The sequence below is a fragment of the Carassius auratus genome, unplaced genomic scaffold (assembly GCF_003368295.1).
Source record: "Carassius auratus strain Wakin unplaced genomic scaffold, ASM336829v1 scaf_tig00215416, whole genome shotgun sequence".
NCBI classification, from domain to species: Eukaryota; Metazoa; Chordata; class Actinopteri; order Cypriniformes; family Cyprinidae; genus Carassius; species Carassius auratus.
The window spans coordinates 239,913-263,387 of NW_020528079.1; the positions used below are offsets into that span (position 1 = coordinate 239,913).

Here is a 23,475-nt window from a genome sequence, read left to right on the forward strand (position 1 = left end):
TATTCAGCATGGATTGATAATGAATGTGGATTTGCGCAGCTTCTCAGTTAACAACAGCTCAGTGTAGTAACAGCTGCTCTATGTGAAATCACGCACCTGATGGAATTAACCGCTGATTAGAGAAGCGGCTTTACTGACGAGATGCACATTAATCATCAGCCGATATATATCGTGCACCCCTATTTCAATTGTAATAGTATTTCACAATTTTACTGTATTTTTATCAAAGACAATTTATGATTTCATATGAGACTTTATATAAAATGTATGTCGTATAAAATCTCAATTCACTCGCAATTGACAAGTGTGGCAAAAAAGTGAAATATAGGAGCCAATGTAACCACCAAACATTTTCAGGCTGTACATACCCGAGAGAAGCGCAGCGGCAGCCGTGGCCCTACAGCTGCACTTCAAAAGAATGACTGCTGCAGCCGTTTCCTGAGCAGATGCAAGCAAATCGTGTATTCAGCACATCACGGCGCACAAGAGACACATCCAGCGCAGCGCCCGTGTGCACACTCACACATTTTATGGACATTACACTGGAAGCTCTCTCATCTGTCATTCAAACACCTCTCCTGAAAGACCAGTGAAGGAGGGAATGGCAAGAAAAACTGCGAGAGTGTGTGTGAACGCTTTAGAGCTTTTTAGCAGAGCTGGCAGGCATTAGTCTGGCCTTCCTCTCCCTGCATGAATACTCTTTATACTCCAATAAATATGCGTCTGTCTCTGCCACGCTCACCCACGACACACATTCAATGTCTCTTCTGCCTCTCTCTCTCACTCTTGGGCTTATTTTTCCATTCCTTTTCTTTCTGCCCCTCTTCCTTTCTGTAACACCCAGCTTGTTTTTATATTCTCACATCCTCTCATCCAGTGTCCTCCACTGATAATTTCACCATCCCCCCATCCTTCTCTCCTTTCCTCCATTGATGTTCAGTGCCTCTGACTCTGCCCTGCTCCGCACTGCCCTCGTCTCCTAACTCACTCTGCATCACCCCCATCCCTCTTTTCATCCAATCTCAATCCTCCTTCAACAGGCCTGTGCCCTCTCTTCTACATCCAATCCATCCTGTCTTCACTCTTTCTCTTCCCTGTTTTTTTCTGCTGTCACTGTATGCTGACCCCAATTGTGCCCTCGCTGTTGTTCCCCCCTATAGCAGTGTATAGACATTGCAACTGTACACTCACAATTTTTTATTTATTTGCACAGTGCTTTACATCTCTGCTGTATTAGTTTGCTGAGGTTGTCTGTTTGTATGTGCAAGATTATTTTTTTTGGCCAGGCAATCGTGTTTTATAACTTTTTTGTAAATTGCAATTAAATGAAAATGTATTATAGCTTGTATTTATATTTAATGCAGTTAATTGATCTTAACAGTGATTTCTGACCCACTTAGTTAGGATTTAACCAAATATTTGTCATTTTGTAAATACCATTGTCTTTGAAATAAGGTTAAATGGGTGATATGATGCAATTACAATTTCTCCTTTCTCTTTGGAGTATAACAAGCTCTTGGTCTGTAAAGATGCAAAGACTAAAGTCTCAAATCCAAAGAGATATTCTTTATCAAAGTTAACACTCTATCACGCCCTCCTAGAACGGCTCGTTCTAACACGCCCTCACATGTCTACGTCACTGTGGAAATATTTGTGTAATGCTGCCCAAATGTTCACGCGAAGAAAGAAGTGGTGGTTTCAGGGTCCGTGTATCTTTTGGTCATTCGATTTTCTATTTAAAAATAAATAAAGATAAATGAGAAACGGTTTGATTTTCGTTTTTTCATTTTGTTTAAGAAACGGAAAACGAAAATTTAGCTGGATTTTTCGTATTTTTGTTTGCGGTTAAAAAATGAGATTATGCTTTAATATTTGTTTGAATGTGTGGGCGGCGCTGAAACGCCCCTTTCATCCCTTCTGTACTGCACCGGCAAGGGGCAACCGCGAGCTCAGTTCATTTTCACCAGGAGAGAAGCTGCAGACGGCAGAGTTTATTAATCCTGCCAATTCTTTACTAGTGCTGCTTGGAAGATAAAATAATAATAATAATAATAATAATAATAAATTAATTAAATTAATAATAAAATAAAAAATAATATTATATTTTTCCGGCTGCTGCATGTTATTGACAAAGCAGACTTGACAACTTTATTCATAAAACACCGTTTGAATTTTACTTTTGCCTGTGATCTACAACCACATGGAATAAAATATAGGCCTACTACTAATGTTTTGCCTACTTATTTTATTCTAGGCCATTCACAAAAAAAATAAAATGGGAAAAAATCCAACCCCACATTTATAATAAAATTTATATTAAGATAAGTTAAGTTTTCCCCATATTTAGTCTACTTTAAATAATTTAAATGTTTTAATTATAGGCAATAGGCTACTTAGAATTATGAACTAAATTTACGAATTCTGTAGATGACCATATGAATATAGTGATGGTGTGACATCATTACAGATAATGAGTTCAGACAGGAAACACCGCACCTCTCATTTGTTTCATTTGAATTACATAGGCCTAAATATAAAATTATTATTATTATTATTATTCTATTTAAATGGCTTATTTTAAAAGTAGACATGGTTCGTCTAATGCATGAGCCTGGTTCATTTCTGACGTTTCAGAAAGAAGTTAATGTAGACAGAGATGGCAGAAAGCAATCCGGTTGAGTTTTGTAAGGTTTTCATGTTATTTAGGGTGCCTTACGACCCGAACTGACGGAGCATAAGCTCTTTCCTCTTGTTATCGAGATGGAAGGTGTGGATTGGGATCCGCCGATTAGAGAAGTGCAACAGACTACACTCAACAAGATAAAGCTTCAGTTGCTGTTGTTTGTAATAGCAAATGAAAACATGTTAGGCTGTGAGGTTTTTCTTAAATAGGCATAGAATAAAATTACTAGGCTAAAAATCTGCACATTTCATGTCATTGTAGATCCTACAGTAAAGTTCAAATGTCATTGAATAAATTAATTTATGTTTGGTCAAAAAAAAATTAATAAAAAATAAAAAATATATATATATATATATATATATATATATATATATATATATATATATATATATATATATAAAGCTTGCAAGCAGCACTAGTAAAGAATTCGCAGGATTAATAAACTCTGCCATCTGCAGCTTCTCTCCTGGTGAAAATGAACTGAGCTCGCGGTTGCCCCTTGTCGGTGCAGTACAAAAGGGATGAAAGGGGCGTTTCAGCGCCGCCCACACATTCAAACAAATATTAAAGCATAATCTCATTTTTTACCCACAAACAAAAATTCGAAAAATCCAGCTAAATTTTCGTTTTCCGTTTCTTAAACAAAACGAAAAAACGAAAATCAAACCGTTTCTCATTTATCTTTATTTATTTTTAAATAGAAAATCGAATGACCAAAAGATACACGGACCTTTCAGTAACTGCAGTTAGTGATGATGCGTGTATCGAACCGAAAGCAAAAGCACTTTGATTATCCTTCTTAGGGGTGCTCCGATCACGATCGGCCGATTGTCAAGATGCGCATTAACGATCGGCCGATCGTGATCTGAGCACCCCTAATCCTTCTGAAAGTAGATGCATTTAGGAATCTAAGATTGCTTACAACAGAACAACAGATGACTGTTTCGTTGATCTAGTAGAGGAGGTCATTCTGACTTTGCTACCACAATCTGGCACTTCTGAATCAGCCACCATATGTATGTTTTGTTATTGGTTTACGTATTTGCTATTGAATGTTCAAATGCAGAGTTTGGCTCGTCGTGCGCGCGCGCGTGTGTGTGTGTGTGTGTGTGCGTGCGTGTGCAGGATCTACAATATACACTATTTGAAAAATGTATTTTGAACATTTAAAGCACATCAACATAATCTGTCACACCAAATACACAAAATAATGATTTTTTTTAAAACATCACATGACCCCTTTAAAGTCCCCAAGTGTATTGACAAGCAATTATGGTAAAATATACTTTCATGTCATTGAAACTTATGTCATGAATTTAAATATATTTGTTATGACATTTTTATAATGAAGTTGCAATTTAGTATTTTTAAAATATATTAACATTAAGTACTTTAAGCATAAATGTACTTTACAGAAAGTTTTATTACAAATGCTGTTTTTTTAAACTCATTTTGTTGACCCCTCGTGAAAGTTTACTTTAAGTACAGTAGACTAAAGTAGTCTTATTTTCTTAATATTATATTACTTATCTTCCAGCACAGTTTTTAAAAATATACTTTTATTTGAAGTAAACTAAGTACACATTGAATACAATTAAGCAAACTTCTTTTTCACAAGGGTAATATAATGCATATATATTGAAAAAATTTATAACACGTGACTATAGAATATTTTCTCAAAATTCTAAAATGTATTGCACTTGTAAATTCTGTGTTTTCAGCAAAGGGTTATGTTTCTGTGTATTTAAGTGTGTGTGTGTGTGTGTGGGGTGCTCTGTTCAGCCCTGCTGTGGTATAGATCTCTTCATAAACTAATTTCCATACATCCAGCCCTTCGAACTGGAAAATACTGAACACCACATACACCGTTTGGTAGAATGGACCTCATAGTGGATATAGATCCAGACCGGCTGTCACTCTTAGAGGTTGTGAATGCTTCCAGTGTAGCAAATTAGCATGCTAACATTGTTAGCATGACAACAAGTCGTCTTGTCTGAGGGCAACATAAACGATGTGTTTTAAATGGCTCACCTTATAAAACAGCAATGAATGGGTTTCAGACAGTCAAAAGTATCCTCTTCAGACAGTTTACAGTTAGCTATGTTTCAGCTAACTGAACAAAAATGGGGAATGTTTAGGAAATTATTGAAACATTATTTGGGAAATTGTCATTGTTTTGGTGAACATTAGAAATGACTGTATGCTGATGGAACCATCATCATTTTTTGCTGTGTGTTGTGTATGTTTTCAGATGATTCATCTTCTGAAAGTGGGAGTGGCAATGGGATTCGCACTCTGACTCCTCCCTCAGAAGGTGGAGCCGGTGTGAGTGAAACTACAGGAGCAAGATCGGGATCGTACGCTGAGGTTAACGGCAACGGAAACCGTAACGCGGCACCACTCGACTTCAGCACGACGTCCCCGTCCTCATCTTCAGAGGACCAGCAACCAGTCAACCTCAGTGACAGACTGAGTCAGGCCCTGCCCAGTGCTGCCGCCATGCTGGCGACCTTTAACCCTGAGCACGCAGAGGAGCTGCGCAGAAAATACCCCAAATCCTCAGAGCTACGCCTTGAGCGAGATATCAGGGACTGTAATAGCAAGGTATATTCATATAGCCATAAAAATGCTAAATGCTTATTAAAGTTGTCATAACACCAAAATTTCAGTAGTCAATACCAGTATTATTAAAATTTCACAGGTTGGTTTTTTTTTATTAGCAACTTGGACATTAAGTACCTGAATTTTTTACATCCCGGAACTGCCTGTGGACTTTTTTACACAACAGATTGTCATTTGTTTTGAGCATACAATGCAAGTTGAACCCACAGTTGCGAAGGCGCTCAATCAAACCTCATTTATTCAGTTAGCTAGCTTGGCAACGAGTGTTTTTCATTTAGACGGATGCAGAGAGGTTTGAACAATATGCTGAGCAAGGCTCCAGTCTGAATAGGAACTTTCATTTCATTCCTCTTTTCCATGGTAAGCCTCTGTTGCTTCCCATCTCCTTTACAATTGTGTTGTCTTCGTGAAAAGAAGAACGCAAAACTATCTTTCAAACAAACGGATCCACGATCTGAAATGCAGCTGAAGACCCTTGGTACAGAGAATGTCTGAATAACTGTTAGACCTTGAAGACTTGGTTTTTCATCAGCTGAAACACCATCGGTGGCCATGAATGGCCTTATTGGTAGACATCGTCTTTCATATAGAGATATCTTTCAGTCCATGTCTTCCTTTGAAAGTCTTTTCTGATTGTCAATACACTCTTGCAGACAGAAGACTTACCTTGGTTTCTTTGTGTGTTTTTGCAGTCTCCTCAATACAGTTCAGGCAGCTACGATTCAATAAAGATGGAGATGTGTCCTGAAGATCTGACGGTTGGTCGGTCTCAGGTTGCTGACGATGATGACGATGACCACGACGACCACGACGATAGCGATAAGATCAATGATGTAGAAGGAGTGGATCCAGAGAGGTTGAAGGCTTTTAATGTGAGTAAAATGGCATTCAACTCATGATGTTCTGCTGCATTAAAAGAGCTATAAACCTGGTCTGGCATGGCTTTCACTCACACCTCATATTTAGCTGAACTAATTCATTGCTCTCTTTTTCTAGATGTTTGTGCGTCTCTTTGTGGATGAGAACCTGGACCGTATGGTGCCGATCTCTAAACAGCCTAAAGAGAAGATCCAGGCTATTATTGAGTCCTGCAGCCGTCAGTTCCCAGAGTTCCAGGAACGCGCTCGCAAACGCATCCGTACCTACCTCAAATCCTGCCGCCGTATGAAGAAGAACGGCCTGGAGGTACACACTGCCACCCTGGGCTGCTCTTTGTAATGGTTAGGTGACTTATATTGCCCCCTGGTGGTCAACACTGAAGAGGCTGAGAAATAGTTTTTTGTGATGAAGCTAACACCAGGCAAACATTTAAAATTAAAATTCATTTGTAGCAGTTTTAATTAAATTGTCTAAACCCAATATTAGAATTACTGTAATTGCAAATGACAGTGTTAAGTTGAAATTCAGAGAAAAATGAATTTAATTTTAAGAAGTTTTGCTACAAAGCAGAAATAATTACACAATGTAGACTAGTTTTGTAAATGCATTTTTCCAAATGCACATACATTTTCATATTAGACATATTTATGCATATTTCATATTAGACATATTTATACATATTTATACATAAAACACATTTTACATATAAAATAAGAGATTCTCAGAAATGAAGTGTGCTTTCACCATGACCCATAAAATTAGTCCACAATAGTTCATATATTAAATGTACTGTGTGTGTACTAGCAGACCCGACCCACGCCACCCCACCTGACCTCAGCCATGGCGGAGAACATTCTAGCAGCCGCCTGTGAGAGCGAGTCACGCAAAGCTGCCAAAAGAATGCGCATGGATGTCTACCAGGCACATGTAAGTAGTGATGTATAAGTGTATGAATATGCATGTGAAACTTGGAGATGCATTGGTATGTCAGTCTGTCCCTTAATTTTAAAACCAAGGTAGCCTGATATAAATGTTTCTTTCTCAGGATGAGCCGTTATCTCTAGAGAAGGTGGTCTCTCGTGAGCCGGTCTCGCTGACCCACTCTGCGTACTCCCTTGCTGCCTCAGCTTACTCCCAGGACCAGCTATACATCAATGGAGGCCTCAACTACAGTTACCGTGGTTACAGCGGACTGTGTGCCAGCATGCAACACCCCGCGTCCCTGACAACAGCTACAACCCAGACCAACGGTGAGAGAGAAGCTGAAGTTTGAGCTTGATGCTTACTCACACAATTGCCTTATTTGTGAAATGATATCGCATACAAGCAAAGTTGCCTTAACTTTGCTTGTATCATAAACAAAGTCATTTACATTTTATAAGGACTATGATGCATTAAACAGTGGTTCTCACAATATGTGAATGTGCTGTTTCTGAGTCGTTTTTATGTCTGTAATTATATTTTTATTCTCTCTGTTTAGGGCCCACTGATCTCAGTATGAAGTCTCTGGCCTCAAACTCGTCCTCGTCAAGCTCTAGTAGTCTCGGCAGGAACGGAGGAGGAGGCGGGGCTTCAGCTCAGCTCAGCCATACAGAAGTGGCGGCAGTGCGTCAGCTGATCGCAGGATACCGTGAGTCTGCGGCCTTCCTGCTACGATCGGCAGATGAGCTGGAGAACCTCATACTACAACAGAACTGAACCCATTTCCATCTCTCTCTGACTACACGCTTACCCTTGTCCCTCTGGACCACATAACTGACCGTGTCCCTCACATGATCATCACCCAGTCACCAAGGAAAACCATCTGGCTCTTTAAGATGGAAAACACACAGCTTCATCCAGCTTTTGCCTTCATATTTCAACGAGGACAAACGTGGAGATGAATCTTTGAAGCAGACAGTTCGATGAATCCTCCACGTACTGCTCCTCTCCAGGCAGCCTCCTGTTTAACCGCCATTCGTTCCCCGCTGAGAGCCATCGATTTCTGATTTTCTTTGTTTTCAGCTACTTCAAAGGAGGAATCCTCCAGACGGCACTAACTAATTGACGACACTTTTGATTTGGAGGCGTAATGGAAAGAAAGAAGATAAAAAGAGCAAGAAGAAAACTAAGAGACCTTTGTATTTGCTGTAAATAAGCACTCGCTGTGTCCTGAAGCACTTTTCCATTCGTTCTGACCTCTGAATGATTAATTTATGCATTTAGATACACAGGTGGAAGCTCACCTGGAAATACCTCAGCCTGTCTTTCTCTCTCTCTCTCTCTCTCTCTCTGTGTGTGTGTGTGTGTGGGAAAAGAAAATGATCACCTGTCCGTCCTCAACTTCGCGGTCCAGTGATTTGGACTTCGAAGGCAGAGAGTGGGAGAGAATTTGTTTCTGTAATTGAAGTGAAGATTTTCTTTTTCCACCCCGTCCAAATGCGTTGTATATATTCCGATCCGTTTCAAGGTATTGATCGCAAGAAGACACTGAACTTGTTTTGGGAATGGACCCGTTCGGCCTCACAGATGCCAACTCTCTCTGTGTCCACTGTACGGGTCACCTTCTCTTCTCCTCGTCTCTTTTGTGTCCTTCTATTTCTCCTGAACCTCCTCTCTCCTCCTCCACCTTATTATTCTGCTTTGGACGGCGATAGAGAGGAAGGATGTGGAATGGAAGCTTGTTAGTCTTTTATCTGTTGACTTTTCTTAATGGCCATTAATCCACTCTGCTGCTATGGACTCCAACGTAACGCCACAGACCTGAAACCTCAAGCCTCCCAAACACAACCAGAGCACCTCAAAGGCGAAAAAAAAATCCAAGACAAAAAAAAAAGACAGAAATGGAAGCCAAATACAAAAAAAAAAAAAAAACTGCTGTTTTGCGTTCTGGTCTAGAGTGTTTGATTCAAGACTGAGGGCTGCTTTTGTTTGATTTGTTCTAAAAGTGTAGTGTGTGCTTAAATATCAACTGGGATCAAATTGTCTTTGGCACAAGAGCTTGGCGCGCACACATAAACGAGTCTTTAGTGAACTGAGTATTTAACAGGAGAGGTTTCAAAATGTGTAATTAGAGAGGTAGATTTGTTTAGGGACGGACTGACAGTCATGTCACTGTAATTTGCTCCATTTGCACACAGAGGCAGTGCTAATCTGTGATTGAGGAGATCCGTGGCTCCGTGGTGCACTGCTAGTGGGGGATGGAGAAAGAATATCACAATGCAGAAGATAATCAAACACATTTCTGGCCCTGAAGGAGACTGACTAATACAGAGAGGCTACCATGACCCCCGCTGAGGAGCCTTCAGAATCATTACATTCATAATCACATGACCGGGAACTACTTCTGATCGAAAGCCATGATGATGAGTGAGTGTGACCAGAGACTACACTGCCCTCTTAAGATGACACCGCCGCTCAAAACACAATGTTGAACACACAGAAGTAATGATTTCTTAATGTATTATCATATTCATGGTTGGCCTTCACTTCGATATTGAGTTGTTGATTAGAATGTTGTTACAGACGTGAAGACATATGCAAACGGACAGCGTGAGGCCTCTCGTCACTCTGGTTAACATTGCTCTGATCACAAAATAGTCCTTGACCTCTCTCCTCTCTGACTGTCTTCACTTTCAGGCCTGTTTCTTTTACTTTATTTCAGGAGAGAACTTAAGAAAATAAGGGGAGATATGTAAATATTTAAAAATTAAATGCTTTAAAATATTTTAAAATATTTAAATGTTTTTTTTTTACATTTCTAAGTTTAGCCCCAAAATAAATAAAATAAGAAATTATTTTTTGCATAATCAAAAGTAATTGTTTTTTGTTTTCTGATATTTTAATTAAGCACTTTTTCTCTCAAATATTCTCATTACCTTAATGCATCCTACTAGTAACATTCTAGTTTTTCTTGTTTAGTTTTGTTTTGTAATTTAGAATATGACAAAATGTAAGTTCGTTAGAAATTCTGTAAATTATAATTTCATTTATAAACCTTTTTTTTTTTTTACACATTACAGTACAGAATTATAGTAAATGTACTGTAGTAATTTTTTTTATTTAATTGACAGATTTAAAAGGAACTTCAGATACCACAAAGATATTTAAATCTTTATAATTTCAGGACATCAGAATGAGTTATATATATTAAAATAGAAAATTTGAAGAATCTTTTTGTTGTTGTTTTTTTGGTAATGAGAATTGAGGTTGATATGCTTGATTTAAATCATACAAAAAAAGTTTGTTGTTAAAAGTAGTTTACTCTTTTTGGAGGGAAATTCAACCTAATGTTTCGAACATGCACATTTTGACCTACTCATTCAAGGGGGTTTGATTCGGGGGGGATCCTCATGATCAAATGTACTCTCTCCTCCTTTTCTGTGCTGTTGTCATCTCTATTTGTCTCTCTGTCTCACCTACTTTTCTTTTCCATGTTGTCCGCAGTAGACATATTGTGAGAGGTCAGGTAATCGAGGATTCTAGCTGCTCTCTGTCATCGGTCTTTCTCTCATTGAGGTCTGATATGGGTCCCACTGCCGTCAAAACTGATGATGATATGCCAACCTCACATGCTACCGAGCTCTTTTATGGATAAAAAAAAAAAAAAGTACGATGGAGATATAACTGGTAACCGCATCTGTGTGAAAAAGAAGCCGAGAAAAAAGCAAAGCAAAGCGTTCATCTGTTCGTAAGGTGTTTCTTCTCTCCGGTTTGCTCAAGGACAGCTACTGAAAAACAAACTGTAAAACAAGGCAAACGACAATCTTGAAAAAGGTGTAACTAGTTCAGTTCTGTTTCCATGCTCTGTGTTCCGTGTGTGTGTGTCCCGGGAGAGTGAGGGCTATTTTAGCCATAATCAGAGCATCTCTCACTCTCAGATCCGAGTTCTCACGCTAGTCGCCGAGGACGCCTTGGGGCCCACTGTCGAAAACCTTTTTATCTGATTCCTATTTTTATTATAATTATCTATGATTACTATTATTTTGTAATTCTTTTTGTATCGCAAGTGGTCTTTTCAGAACCGTTTTGTACCGACATCACATTTGAAGTTTGTCCTGTATGCCTATAACATTCCAAACGAGGATGTCAACATGCCAAGCAGCCAGCCAAACCACGGTCACATCGGATTGCAGATACACACACCGAGGGCGAAATCAATCCCACACCGCACAGGTTTTACAGTGTTCGTTACCGCTAGAGCCTGATGCCTGATTCCCCAACTGTTATCTCTGTACTGCATGACTGGGATGTTGGGGAAACTGTTTTCTGATTAGTTATGCACCGTGCCTTTAAAGGGGCTTAACCAAACCGATTATCATATGTCTGTCTCTTTATTGTATAAGATGCTCTCCATATTTGCTGTCATAAGGTACCTCAGAGCCCCTTCATAGTGTCTTTTTTTTTGGTTCAATCTGCACCATAATCTACTGTGATATGACAGGCCCTTTTAGTTGTACATAATATTTCAAAGGCATCACTCACAAACAAACACACAGACAGACGGACATATACGAGTTCAGGCTTTGCATTCAGGTGTGACGCTGGTTATGGTTGCTGCAAAACTACACATCTTATAAATGCTCTGGTTTGATCAGATGTATAGCTCTGACAAAAAAGAAATGACTTTTATTTTTCTACCACAGTGGTGTACAGCTGCGTTCAAGTTCACGTGGTTCCATGTTTAGTTCTCTTTTCTAATTTGTTGGTGCTTTGGATCTTTACCATCCCGTCTCGGTTTCCTCCTGATTTCTCCTGTATAAGGAGCTGCTGACGTTTTGATATGTACCTAATACCAATGTGAAACTGTCTCTTTCCTTCTCATTTTGGACTCAGTGGAAGTGTGATGTTTACATGTACAGATTTTTGAGATTCTCTTTCTTTTTTGTTGTTGTCCTCATTTTTGTTGTTATTTTTATTTCAGATGCTTTTTTTTTTTTTTTTTTCAGGCACTGCTTAATTTGATTTGATTCCTTTTATAGTTAAGGGAAATGGGACTTAACAGTTCCATGGATTTAACAGTAAGACCAGACAGTCTGATCCCAATCCCTTTCTTTAACTGCTGTCACAAGATACACAACATGAAGAAGACTCATTGTAAATTAATCTTTTCGTCTGAACATTAGGGACAACATGGCCGTATGTTCCTTAATGTTAAAAAGCCATCATCACACCCTTTATCAAGTATTAGAGTACAAGGACAGCAGAGTGAAAACCTCAGGTAAATGATTGCTGTTTTATAGTTGAAAAAGAAGTCCTATTGGCAACCCATTTCCCTATAATATATACAAAATCTTTTTTTATATATTTATTGTGTTATATGTGTAACAGTGAATACTTTTTCAGTACATGTGGCTAAATATTTTAATTTGTTGGAAAAGTGTTGATACATATGTGAAGAAACCGAAAGACTGAGAAAAAAAAAATCAATTTTTGTTATTTAATGCAAACAGCATGGGCGGCTCCTAACATATCACTTTCATTAATGAAAACCAATGATTTGAGATGAAGCTTTCTCCAGTGGGTTGTCACTGCTAAAATGTCACCGACATGACATTGTGACTTTTTTTTTTCTCCCAAGCTGTACGTCACAAAGCTAAATATACTAATAAAACAGTGTGCTATATATCAGACCCGGCAGCTGTAGGCTTATTTCTTTTTCTCCTCCTAAGAAAAAATGATTTTGAATTGACATCAAATGTATTTGTCTGTGCTTGTGTGTGGGTCAGGTTTTGCTAACCAAGTAAAACCTGAAAGCTCTTACATTGGTCATCATGATGAAAACGGCTTCATAAGAACTTAATCGGTAGTTCCCAGACTCGTTGATCCCCCATCGTCCATGACATATTTAAATACTAAGCCATTTCCTCTAGTGCTTCAATGTCAGTTTATTTTAGGGTTTTAGGGTGACCTGTCCCGGATGGTGCGGTCCCCGTTTTACAGCATGTTCAAAACCATTATTACTTTCACTAGTAGAGGGCGCTGCAAGCTACTGTAGCCATGAAGAACTTGGATGAGAGCCGAGCGCTATTATCATCAGTCATCAAAAGAGACACCCCATTATTGGTATCAAGGTAGTCACATACTAACTATACAAGTTAAAACCATTATATTGTAATATTGTTTATGTGCACTTTATGACAAGGTATAATAAGGTTGCAGGATTGTTTTGCACACAGTATTAAATATTTCTGAAACTTTCACCATCACAAATCTGAAATGAATATAAAAAATAATAAACTAAACTTACTAAACAAAAAGCACATACTTTGTGGCCAAAATTAGCCTAAAATGCTAAATAAGCCTGATTAGGGATCTTAAGATCCATTTCCAAAACCCTAACAAAGTAACTTAATTCAAAATCACTTGAAAAATTGAAAGTTTATACCCACAGTTTTTGAAAATGTTCAATAGTCAGAAAATGTGAGAGAAAATATTTGTTAAAAACAATTTATTGTATGATCTGATATTTGTTTTAATTTTTAGTTCATTTTGTAAAGAAAAAAATAGTATTTGCAAAAGTAGTTTTTGGAGAATTGTAGGCCTATTGATAAACTAGGGTAAGTTTGATCCTCAAACATCATTGTATTTATATGACTATTAGTATATGGAAACCACAACAAATTAAAAAAATATATACCCTTTTTTTTTTTTTTTTTTTTTTTTTTTTTAGATAATCACAAGTGAGATTCATTGACATTTTAACCACTGAGCTATGAAATGTCCTTGGTCTTCATTTCAGTAATCTGCTCACCTTGGTTCATTTAGGCATCTTGATTTTTATTATTATGGCCCACTTGGAAGGCTAATATTTTGGCTCAGAATAGCAAAATGAGAAAATTAAGAGATCAAGATCTCAACTGTCCAAAATAGTATTAAACTAAAGTAAAAAGCCCCGAGAAGCCGTCGTTTACAGTGAATTTATAACCGCTAAGGGGGTTGTTAGGCAGTCTATGGACACGAAGCAAAGCGGTTTAATTTCCTGTAAACAACGGTTTTATGGGGCTTAGTGCTTTTACAAAATGGTTATTCCACACACGTAGTAAGCTTTCACAGAATAAAACAGCAAATAAAGTTTAATGATATAGATAAAAATAATATTCTTCCACCAAACAATATAAAGTACCTTACCTGTGGTTCCAACAAAGTGGTTGCTGAGCAACACAAGTAAACAAAGGTTTAACTTCTGTGTACTTTACAACAGCTTCGAACGAGGCTCAACCAATCAGAATCAAGAACCAGAACTATCTGTTTTATAAAACTGGTTTAGCAACTCAGATTAGCACAATAGTTAAAAATAATAGGGTTAAAGAGTAAAAGCAGTTAAAGAGGCACCAGATGCTGAAGCGCACCGGTGCTTATGAGAGAAGAGGGACGTCATGGACGAGTAGAGCCTAAATTTAGATGAAGAGAACGTTCTTCAACATCCTCTCCTGGTCTTAATGTCTCACTCACATAAAGTCATGTCTTTTCCGCATACCTTTGTGATCCATCCTGCGACAGAACCGGTTTCACCTGATCCTCCGCTATGATCGCGGCCAGCGCGTTTGCTCAACAAAGGGGATCCCGGTGTAGGATCGCTACGAACGGTCGGTCACCATCGGTGAGGGACCCACAAGCCTATTTTATTTACAATTTCAACCGTGGACAGCTTCCAGTTATTCTGGCTACCCTGGAGTCAGTCCGTAGAAAGCGAGGGCTGGGATGGAGACGTGTTGTCGCAGCTGTATGCCCTGTCTGAAGACGCTGTGGGACTGCATATGGCCCGAGTTCTACTATCCGAACGTGGCTCGTCCGGCCGAGATCCGCACGGTTTCAGGTGATATCCGGGATATCCGGGTCCCGGCTCCGAAGAAGAAGCCCGCGCAGCTGTACGCGGCGCTCTTCGACTTCGAAGCCCGCAGCGAGGAAGAGCTGACGGTCAAAGAAGGGGACAAACTGTCTGTCATAGAAAAGAGGGGAGATTATGTACTTGCCAAGAAGCTGACGGGGTCCCTGGAGTCCGGACTGATCCCTGCTAATTATGTGGCCCTAGTACAGGATGAATTCGCTAAATATAGGTACGTCCAGAGTCTTATATTAATTATATTTTATGGAAAATGATTACTCTAATAGCCAGCCACTAGTTTTTTTCCCTACGTAGTGCACACTATATGAATGAAAAGCTTGGTGTCAGTATATTGTAGGCTAGTCTCTCATGCGTTTGAAACAGTGGTTAAACTTTCCATTGACTTTTATTGTTTTTTATACTGGACAAATATTTTCTACCACTACACAAGCAATGCATTATAAAGTTTCATTAACATTTGTTTTTCTTTTATTATTTTTTATAAAGGACCCAAAAAATATTTCAGGTTTAAGGTCCTCCCAATTATAGGGTGGTAATGTAGTGGTTTTGGGGGGTCAGAACCACCTGTGAAATTAACACTTGAACCTTAAATCTGAACAATAGATGTCTGTCTTGTACAAATATAGCTACATACGTTTAGTCAGGGATTCCATAAACTGTAGGTACTGCCATTATGTATGACTTTATTATATTTTTAATCATCTTTATTGTTTCTCCAAAACCTTAAGTGTTTATTAAAGTCAACTGACTGGTGGCCCCAAAGGTAGCACGAGACAGACTATATCTTGAAAAATGCCTTTACATTTACATTCAACCAAATTTGAAAATCTGTTAAAAAATCTCAATTTTCACAATAAGGTCAACAGGTCAAAACCTGACCTTACCGTTTTGAAATTACAGTAGCAGTGTGCTTGGTTATTGTTATACGTGAGCTCAACAAGCGGTTCATATATCTGCACGGTCTCATTTAATTCCTAATGGGATTCCTCATGATCCATGTGAACAGTGGGCCATGCGCTGTTTTCTTTTAATTATGCTATTGTTTACAAATGTTTGGTTGCTGTAACAGCGTTCAGTCAATTGTCCTTGCTATAAAGACTTAAATAGTGCTGACAGGTAATGGGTTGTTATGTCAGAGTTGTGTGTGTTCGACCTCTGGTGCACCTGTCACCTGCCAGAGTTTCACTGAAACCGAAGCACCATGGGATTGTGTTAAACAAGCATATGCACCTGACACACCCATATTTAACATGGCAACACTTTGCATGACGCCACAGTCTTTACTGTGAGAAGCTGAATGTGGTTAATGTGGACAAAATGAGGTGTTTCTTTCTCTCAATGTAATGAGAATATAAAGGAAATAAAGAGTATTAATTCAAAAAGTAAAATAAGTGAAATCGGTGCTAAAAGCCTAGTATATTAGACAAGTTAGTTTAATGTTTTCTTGGTGTATGGCTAATTTGCATTTCTATACACAACCCATAACACATTGATGAACTGTTTATAGAATGTATATTTTGAAGGTGTTTTTAAATTATTATTATTATACCACATTTCATGTGAAATATCTCTGTATATTTGTCATTATGAACTATTAGATGTAAAATGGGAAAAGGGGAAATGGCAGATCTTGATTTTTATACAGCAATTTCAAGCATATTGCAATACAGTTCTCATATTACTCGCATTGTTAGCTGACATAATAGCAACAGGACTGATAAGAATGTTTCCGGAAATAATTACATTGAAATACAAGTTGCTTATTCCACACTACTTAGTTATGCAATCCAGTTTCTCAGCTCTGAGAAAAAAAAGACTAATTATGATATTAAACGTGCATTATTAATGATTGCATTATTAAAATTTCTGTCAATATTTCAAACTTATTCATTCAGAATTGTGCATGCAGTAGACAGTAAATGCTCTGTGTTTGCTTTTATCAACCAACATCTAAATATCCATATTTCAGTATAATATAATACAGATTAATGGCATTTATGTATATAGCTCCTGGTATATATATTTTATTTATTTATTTTATTTATTAGATTTCGCAAGTGAGATATGACCTGTACACGCTCTTGAAAGTATTAATTCATTCAGCTGTGCTATGTGCATCTGTTTCACAGATGGTATTATGGGAATATAAACAGACAAAAGGCTGAGAAGCTGCTTCTGAGTCAACAGAACAAAACTGGTTCCTTCCTGGTGAGGATCAGCGAGAGCCACAGCGATGAATATACGATCTCTGGTTCGTTCCCTTATGTCTTCCCTCTCAGACAATACTTCTATTCCCTTGTCTTTCTCTCATACATCATCTCCTTTTTCATCTCTCTTTCTCATCTCCAGTTTTCAGTCTGACCTGCATGACAACATATCCTCCATTTCTTCAATCTGTCTCTCTCTCTCTCTCCCTCCCTCTTTATCTATCTATGTAACACCATATTGGCCGTCCAGGTGCAGCTGAGTAAGCATTTTCTGTCTCCACAGGATGATTATGATGATTGACTGTTTATTTATCAAATGATTCAAAAAATAAGTGAGTTTTATGACCGTTTGCATTAAAACAGGTTTCAGATTCAGTGTCCGATTATCTGCCAACTTGGTTTGATTCAGTCAGAGAAGCATTTTAAAATCATATAGTATATCACATTTATAAATGGTTATCTTTATATGTACACCACTGGTGACATTAGGACCAAATAAGTCGATCTCAACAACAAAAATAAAATAATTTGAAAAAGTCCTTCAAAGAAATAAAAAATATTAATGTTGGAAAATGTATTTCTCTCCTTCACAGCCAGAAGTGAAAATAACATCTTCCATTTCCGTATTCAACGCTCAGTGATTGGTGCTTACTTTGTATCTGACAAGATCTCTTTTGGGACTCTGGATGAGCTCATCAGGTACTACCAGCACAACTCCAGGAGTCTGGGATGCCCCTTAGACCAGCCGTGTGTACAGCAAGTATGACACTCTTAATATTCAATACACTCCCAAGAGTGATATTTTAGACATTGTCCATTTTAGAAATCACTCTGTATTCATGAAACTAATGCTCATAAATAGGCGTTGATTTCATGGGTATCAGTTCTGCATTAGAGATTCAATTGGCCCTGGTGATGATGGAACAGTCGGCCTGCAGCAGTCACGTTGATTTCTAATCTCCATCATCTTAAGTAGCAGCCCTGCACAGAAATGCCGTTTTTGTCTTGCGCTGTCTGGTTTGGCCTCATGGTGATCGTCCGCTCGGGGAAAGAGGCTGATCAGCTCAGCTCCACTGAGAGACACTAGCACAAACCCATTCACTCACTCGCTTCCTAAAGATAGCACAGAAACCTTTGCCACCTTTTACTTTATGCATTTCATGTTTTCCCTTGGGCAACTTTATCATCTTTGAGATTTACATTTTGTGGCTAAGAGCACTTGATATGAGTAACAATTGATGTTTTATTGTTATTTCAGTGAACAGGTGTTCAGGTCTTTGGATCATTTCATGCTGAATATTCCTGCATCAACATGCTTTACTGTATTTGTTTTATTGTATTATATTAGATATTTCTATATAACAGTAGGCAACCCTTAATCAAATCAGGAAAAAACTAAGAAATAGAGTAAGATCTGCCTCCCCCTCACAACTATGATAGAAAGCCCCAGTGGTATATTGTTGCTGGCGTTTTTATGATTTAATTAATTATGATTTATTAATTAAGTTACTATTTAATAAATCCATGAATTAGAGAATGCATATTTCAGTCATCTGCATTTTTTATCATAATATAAAGTGCAAGACCAGTTGAATGGAATCGTTTAATCTGAATTCCAAGTCTATTTAAAGAAATGTATGCCTATTATAGACATATAATTTATTGAAATATATTGTGTAGTTCTTATGCATCAATTTAACTGGAATTCTATTATTGGAATTGTCATCATTATTCAATTATATAAACTAAATGCCAAACTAAACTATGAAGACTCATACATTTTTAATATTTACATTATTTATTTTTATAAATAAATTCATATTTATTACTACTATTTGCAACATTTAAAAAATATAATGACATTTATGCTATAAGAACTAAACTATAAAATTCTTTAAACTATTTTCTAAATATGTTAAGCAGTAAATCCTAAAATCTGGTTGGTTGAACGTTGTTCTAGGACCAGCAAGGATGTAGATCTAGAAACCGCTCATAGTTTGTCCAAATCACTGTTGCTATAATTTCATACTGTTTCGTTGTCTAAATGAAATGAAGAAATCTTTGAGTGACAATTACTGGTTTAAGCTCCACAAGCTGGCATGTTTAATGTAGTAACATGTCAATGCAATGTATTGCAAACTTTCATATGAATGCAAATGGCCTTTATTTTCTACTTAATGTTTATGCTGTTGTCAAAAAAGAACCACTCTCTAGCCTCTCTGGTTTTATGGTCAGTATCGCATGCTGTGTTTAGAGCAACATAGTGGAGAGATTCTTGGAAGAGCTCTCCTGTAACCTTTCTTGCGTGTGTGTCCACGTGCAGAGGGAGTTGTTTGACATGGAACCATGGGAGCGGCCGAGGGAGGAGTTTCAGCTACTCAAGAAGCTGGGGGAAGGCAATTTTGGGGAAGTCTGGGAAGCTGTCTGGATCACGAAGAAACAGAATGTAGCCATCAAGATCCTCAAACAAGGTATGGCAGCACACAAGATTTAATGTTTTGATGTGAGGAAACTAAACTGAAATACCAGAAAAAAATCACAAGAGTCATGAAATCAATCCCTAATACTGATGTTTGTGCTGTTGTATTTACCACCGAAATGATGTCACTTCCTGGAGGTTACTTGACTGAAAGTCAAACAGAAAACAAAGGGAAATCCCAAATAATTAACATTTTTACAAGATGGAAAATTCTATATTTTTAAGCATTTTAATTAGAGACAGGGAAAAACACAGAGACTAGGTGTGCGACAGAATGAAAATGGCTTACTGGGAATAGGTAACTTTTGAATGAAAAAAATTAATAGAAATTAAGTGAATGAAAAATTAGCAGAGAATGACCTGAGCCCAATTTATTAAACTTCCCATACAATAAAATCTGTGATTATGTTGCTGTGTCAGCATCGGTTTACATGCAATAGTGAATGATTTTAATGCTATTTGCTCTTTGAAATTTAGAATTTTGTACTTGGCCACAAATTATGGGGTTTTGTTTCAAATTCCAAATATTGTCCATCATCTGGATCAGCATCATACCCTGAATAAAAGATCACTGTCCATAACAAAATGTTTTAATATAAATAAAAAATATAAATGGATAAAGATGGTTCTTAATGTGTTTTTAACTTGAAATTGTTATTCTCTTACTCTGCTCTTTAGAGGACACCAAACTGGATGAGTTTGTGAAGGAGGTACACGCACTGAAGAACCTGCACCATCCTAAACTGATTGAGCTGTTGGCTCTGTGCACACGAGGGGAACCTGTCTACATTATCACCGAGCTCATGACTAAAGGAAGTCTCAAATCATATCTTTCTAGTAAGTGTCACAAGTGTCAGTTTCCATGTTCACTAATTGCTTGTACACTGCACCTGCATGTTTGAATAGTGTATTATTATAGTGTATATTGCACAAGATCACTGTATATACATCACTGGTCTGGATATTTCATACATTGCTTGTGTCTTATCAGACAGTCACGTTCGCACTGGCAAACATTTATGGCTTTGTGTGGTTGCAATTCGAAAGTACATGAAGTCATCAAACACAAAAGTGTTTATATCTTTGACACACAAGTTATTTCCTCCAGTCTGAAAAGCAATTCCTTAAAATAGATATGGCTTTCATTATGATGTTTCCCACTCATTTACATTTATGCATTTAGCAGACACTTTTATCCAAAGCGACTTAGTGTATTTAGGCTAACATTTTTTTAAACTAACATGTGTTCCCCTGGGAATCGAACTCACAACCTTTTGCGCTGCTAATGCAATGCTCTACCACTGAGCCACAGGAACACTATTACCTTCCCCTTCTGCTTTAACGACTCAAGCTGCATGAAATGTACAATCCTGTTCTCCTGTAGGATTTGAGATTTTCCAAAGAGCATGAGCCTCAATGGAAGCAAGAACATCTGTACAAAGAGTCTCATGATCAGTGTCATTCATTTCTTAGTAATACTTATTTGCTTACTGATGTAGAAATAAATCAAAATCTGAATAAATTAAGATCCCTTTTCCAATTTTAAACAACTTTTTTCCAGTTTATTTCCAGATTTCAATTAAGATTTGTTTATTTTCAGATTGAAATTCTATTTTGAAGCCCATATTTTCAGTGGGCTCCCAGAAATTTGACACTTGGAGCCTTTTGTTTCACTGATGTTCCCAATGAGCAACTCTTCGCCTTTCAATCTAACCTCTTTTTACGCATCACTTCCTGCAGCACCGGAGGGTCATGTGTTGACCTCTGCTCACCTGATCTACATGGCTAGTCAGATAGCAGAAGGAATGGCGTATCTGGAAGATCGACACATTGTCCACAGAGACCTTGCCGCTCGAAACATCCTGGTCGGTGAAGACCTGGTGTGTAAAGTGGCTGACTTTGGTCTGGCTCGCATCATCAAGGTAATAATGGCTGGATGTCGAAGATGCCTCAGGAAATCTGCAAATAAAATTGATGCTTAGTATGTCATTTTGTGTGTGTGTTTGTAGGATAGTGTGTATACCGCTAGTAAAACCACCAAGATTCCTGTACGGTGGACGGCTCCAGAAGCTGCTCTCTACCAGCGGTTCTCAGTCAAATCTGACGTCTGGTCCTTTGGGGTGCTGCTGTATGAGATAATGTCACGTGGAAAGATGCCATATGATGGTATTAGTATCTGTCCTTTCTTACTTTCTACACTACCATTTAAAAGTTTGGGGTCAGTAAGATTTGTAAAATAAATTAAAAAATGTAAAGAAGTCTGTTATGCTCCTTAAGGCTGCATTTAATCATATACTTTGAAATATTATTGCAATTTATGTTTTCAATTTTTTTATATTTTAAAATGTAATTTATTCCTGTTATGTCAAAGCTGGATTTTCAGCATCATAACTCCAGTCTTCCGTGTCACATGATCCTTCAGAAATCATTCTGATATGCTGATTTGCTGCTCAATTAATGTTTCTTATTAATATGAGTGTTGAAAAGAGTTTAGACTGCTTAAAAATGTTGTGGAAAGAACAGCATTTAATTGAAAAAATAAACATTTTAATATAAATGTCTTCCAATTTTGATCAATTTAATGCATCAATTTAATTGGTGAATAAAAGTATGAATTTCTCAAAAACAGACCCCAAACTTTTGAGCAGTAGAGTAAATATCTCATAGACATGTGCCACACTCTGTGTCCCACAGGGAAGAATAATAAGGAGGTTTTGGAGATCCTGTCATCGGGGTACAGGTTACCGTGTCCAAATCGCTGTCCCCCAAACATTTACCGCATTATGTTGGATTGCTGGCATGCGGAGGCTTCCAAACGGCCCTCGTTCCATGCCCTTCACAGTCAGCTAGATAAAATCTACTCCAAAATCTACTACAAAACCATTGAGGTGTAGAAGAGGTGGACTGAAACAGAAGATTCTGTGGGACAGGATGGAGAATAAAGCAAAGATTTGCATGCATAAAATTGCACATAAGATAGACTCTCTTCTTGATTACTTGTATTAAGTTATGTGCAATAATAAATGCTTGTTAAAGGACTTTAAAGAGGATGAAAGATCTGATTAGACAAACAAGTTGTTAAAGAGCAAACATGCGTCTCCTTAATCTGAAAGGGCCAGATTAGCTCTTCATAGCGAATCTTGCTCAGGAGTGGATCAAGATGTAAAGCACTGTTATGTACTGTCATAATATACATCTTTTACTTTTTCACTTATTGTATTTTGTGCTAGTGTTGTTCTGGCCCATTCAGTTTCTGTAGTAATAGGAACAGGAGATCATTTGGTGTGATGTTTTCAGGTCAGAGTTTATGTTTACAAAAGATTCACCTGCCAAAGTATGGACTAGTGTCGAAATGGTGAAAACTACAGCCATTTTAAGTTATAACTGTTGAGAGTCTTTAACCTCTGTGAAGGAGGGCTGCACAAATAACTTTTTTACCAGGTACACGATCAAATGAATACTTACTAACACCGGAGACATATAACAAAACTACCAGGGTAGGTGTCCTCATGATTGGTTTCGTAGAAATCACATCCATGTCAGAAGCTGTCTTCCAATGAATTATATAAGATGAATTCTTAAGAGAACTCTTCAAAATAAAATATTTTTTTTCAGTATATACACGTTTCTGCAGTTTCTTTATCGTTTGTTTGGTTATTTCTCATAATGTAACCCGACTTTATGTTTTGACCAGAAATTTGCAAGCATGCTGCTAGTGTGTAAAGCAAAGAACCTCCAATGATAAAGTATGCCTGTTCATCTTACTGAACTCGTCCAC

General features: G+C 37.7%; 2 protein-coding genes across 7 annotated transcripts in view; both read left to right on the forward strand.

Moving 5' to 3' along the window:
* Nucleotides 1-9,858, forward strand: part of LOC113094660 (nucleolar protein 4-like) — an 84,176-nt gene extending 74,318 nt beyond the window's left edge. For 5 of the 6 annotated variants that reach the window (XM_026260235.1, XM_026260238.1, XM_026260239.1 and 2 more), the window contains 6 exons: nucleotides 4,935-5,287; nucleotides 5,998-6,177; nucleotides 6,302-6,490; nucleotides 6,989-7,111; nucleotides 7,230-7,434; nucleotides 7,665-9,858. In XM_026260235.1, the coding sequence (XP_026116020.1) occupies nucleotides 4,935-5,287; nucleotides 5,998-6,177; nucleotides 6,302-6,490; nucleotides 6,989-7,111; nucleotides 7,230-7,434; nucleotides 7,665-7,882 (1,268 nt within the window). In that variant the 3' untranslated portion in view covers nucleotides 7,883-9,858. The remainder of the gene's footprint in view (nucleotides 1-4,934; nucleotides 5,288-5,997; nucleotides 6,178-6,301; nucleotides 6,491-6,988; nucleotides 7,112-7,229; nucleotides 7,435-7,664) is intronic. The other variant, XM_026260236.1, reaches the window with a different exon arrangement.
* A 4,118-nt stretch (nucleotides 9,859-13,976) lies between these two features.
* Nucleotides 13,977-23,314, forward strand: LOC113094735 (tyrosine-protein kinase SRK3-like). The gene is made up of 8 exons (XM_026260374.1): nucleotides 13,977-15,222; nucleotides 17,141-17,262; nucleotides 17,812-17,978; nucleotides 19,542-19,689; nucleotides 20,376-20,534; nucleotides 21,438-21,619; nucleotides 21,707-21,863; nucleotides 22,392-23,314. The coding sequence occupies exons 1-8, from the start codon at nucleotides 14,867-14,869 to the stop codon at nucleotides 22,589-22,591; spliced, it is 1,491 nt and encodes a 496-aa protein (XP_026116159.1). The 5' UTR covers nucleotides 13,977-14,866; the 3' UTR covers nucleotides 22,592-23,314.
* Nucleotides 23,315-23,475: the final 161 nt, after the last annotated feature.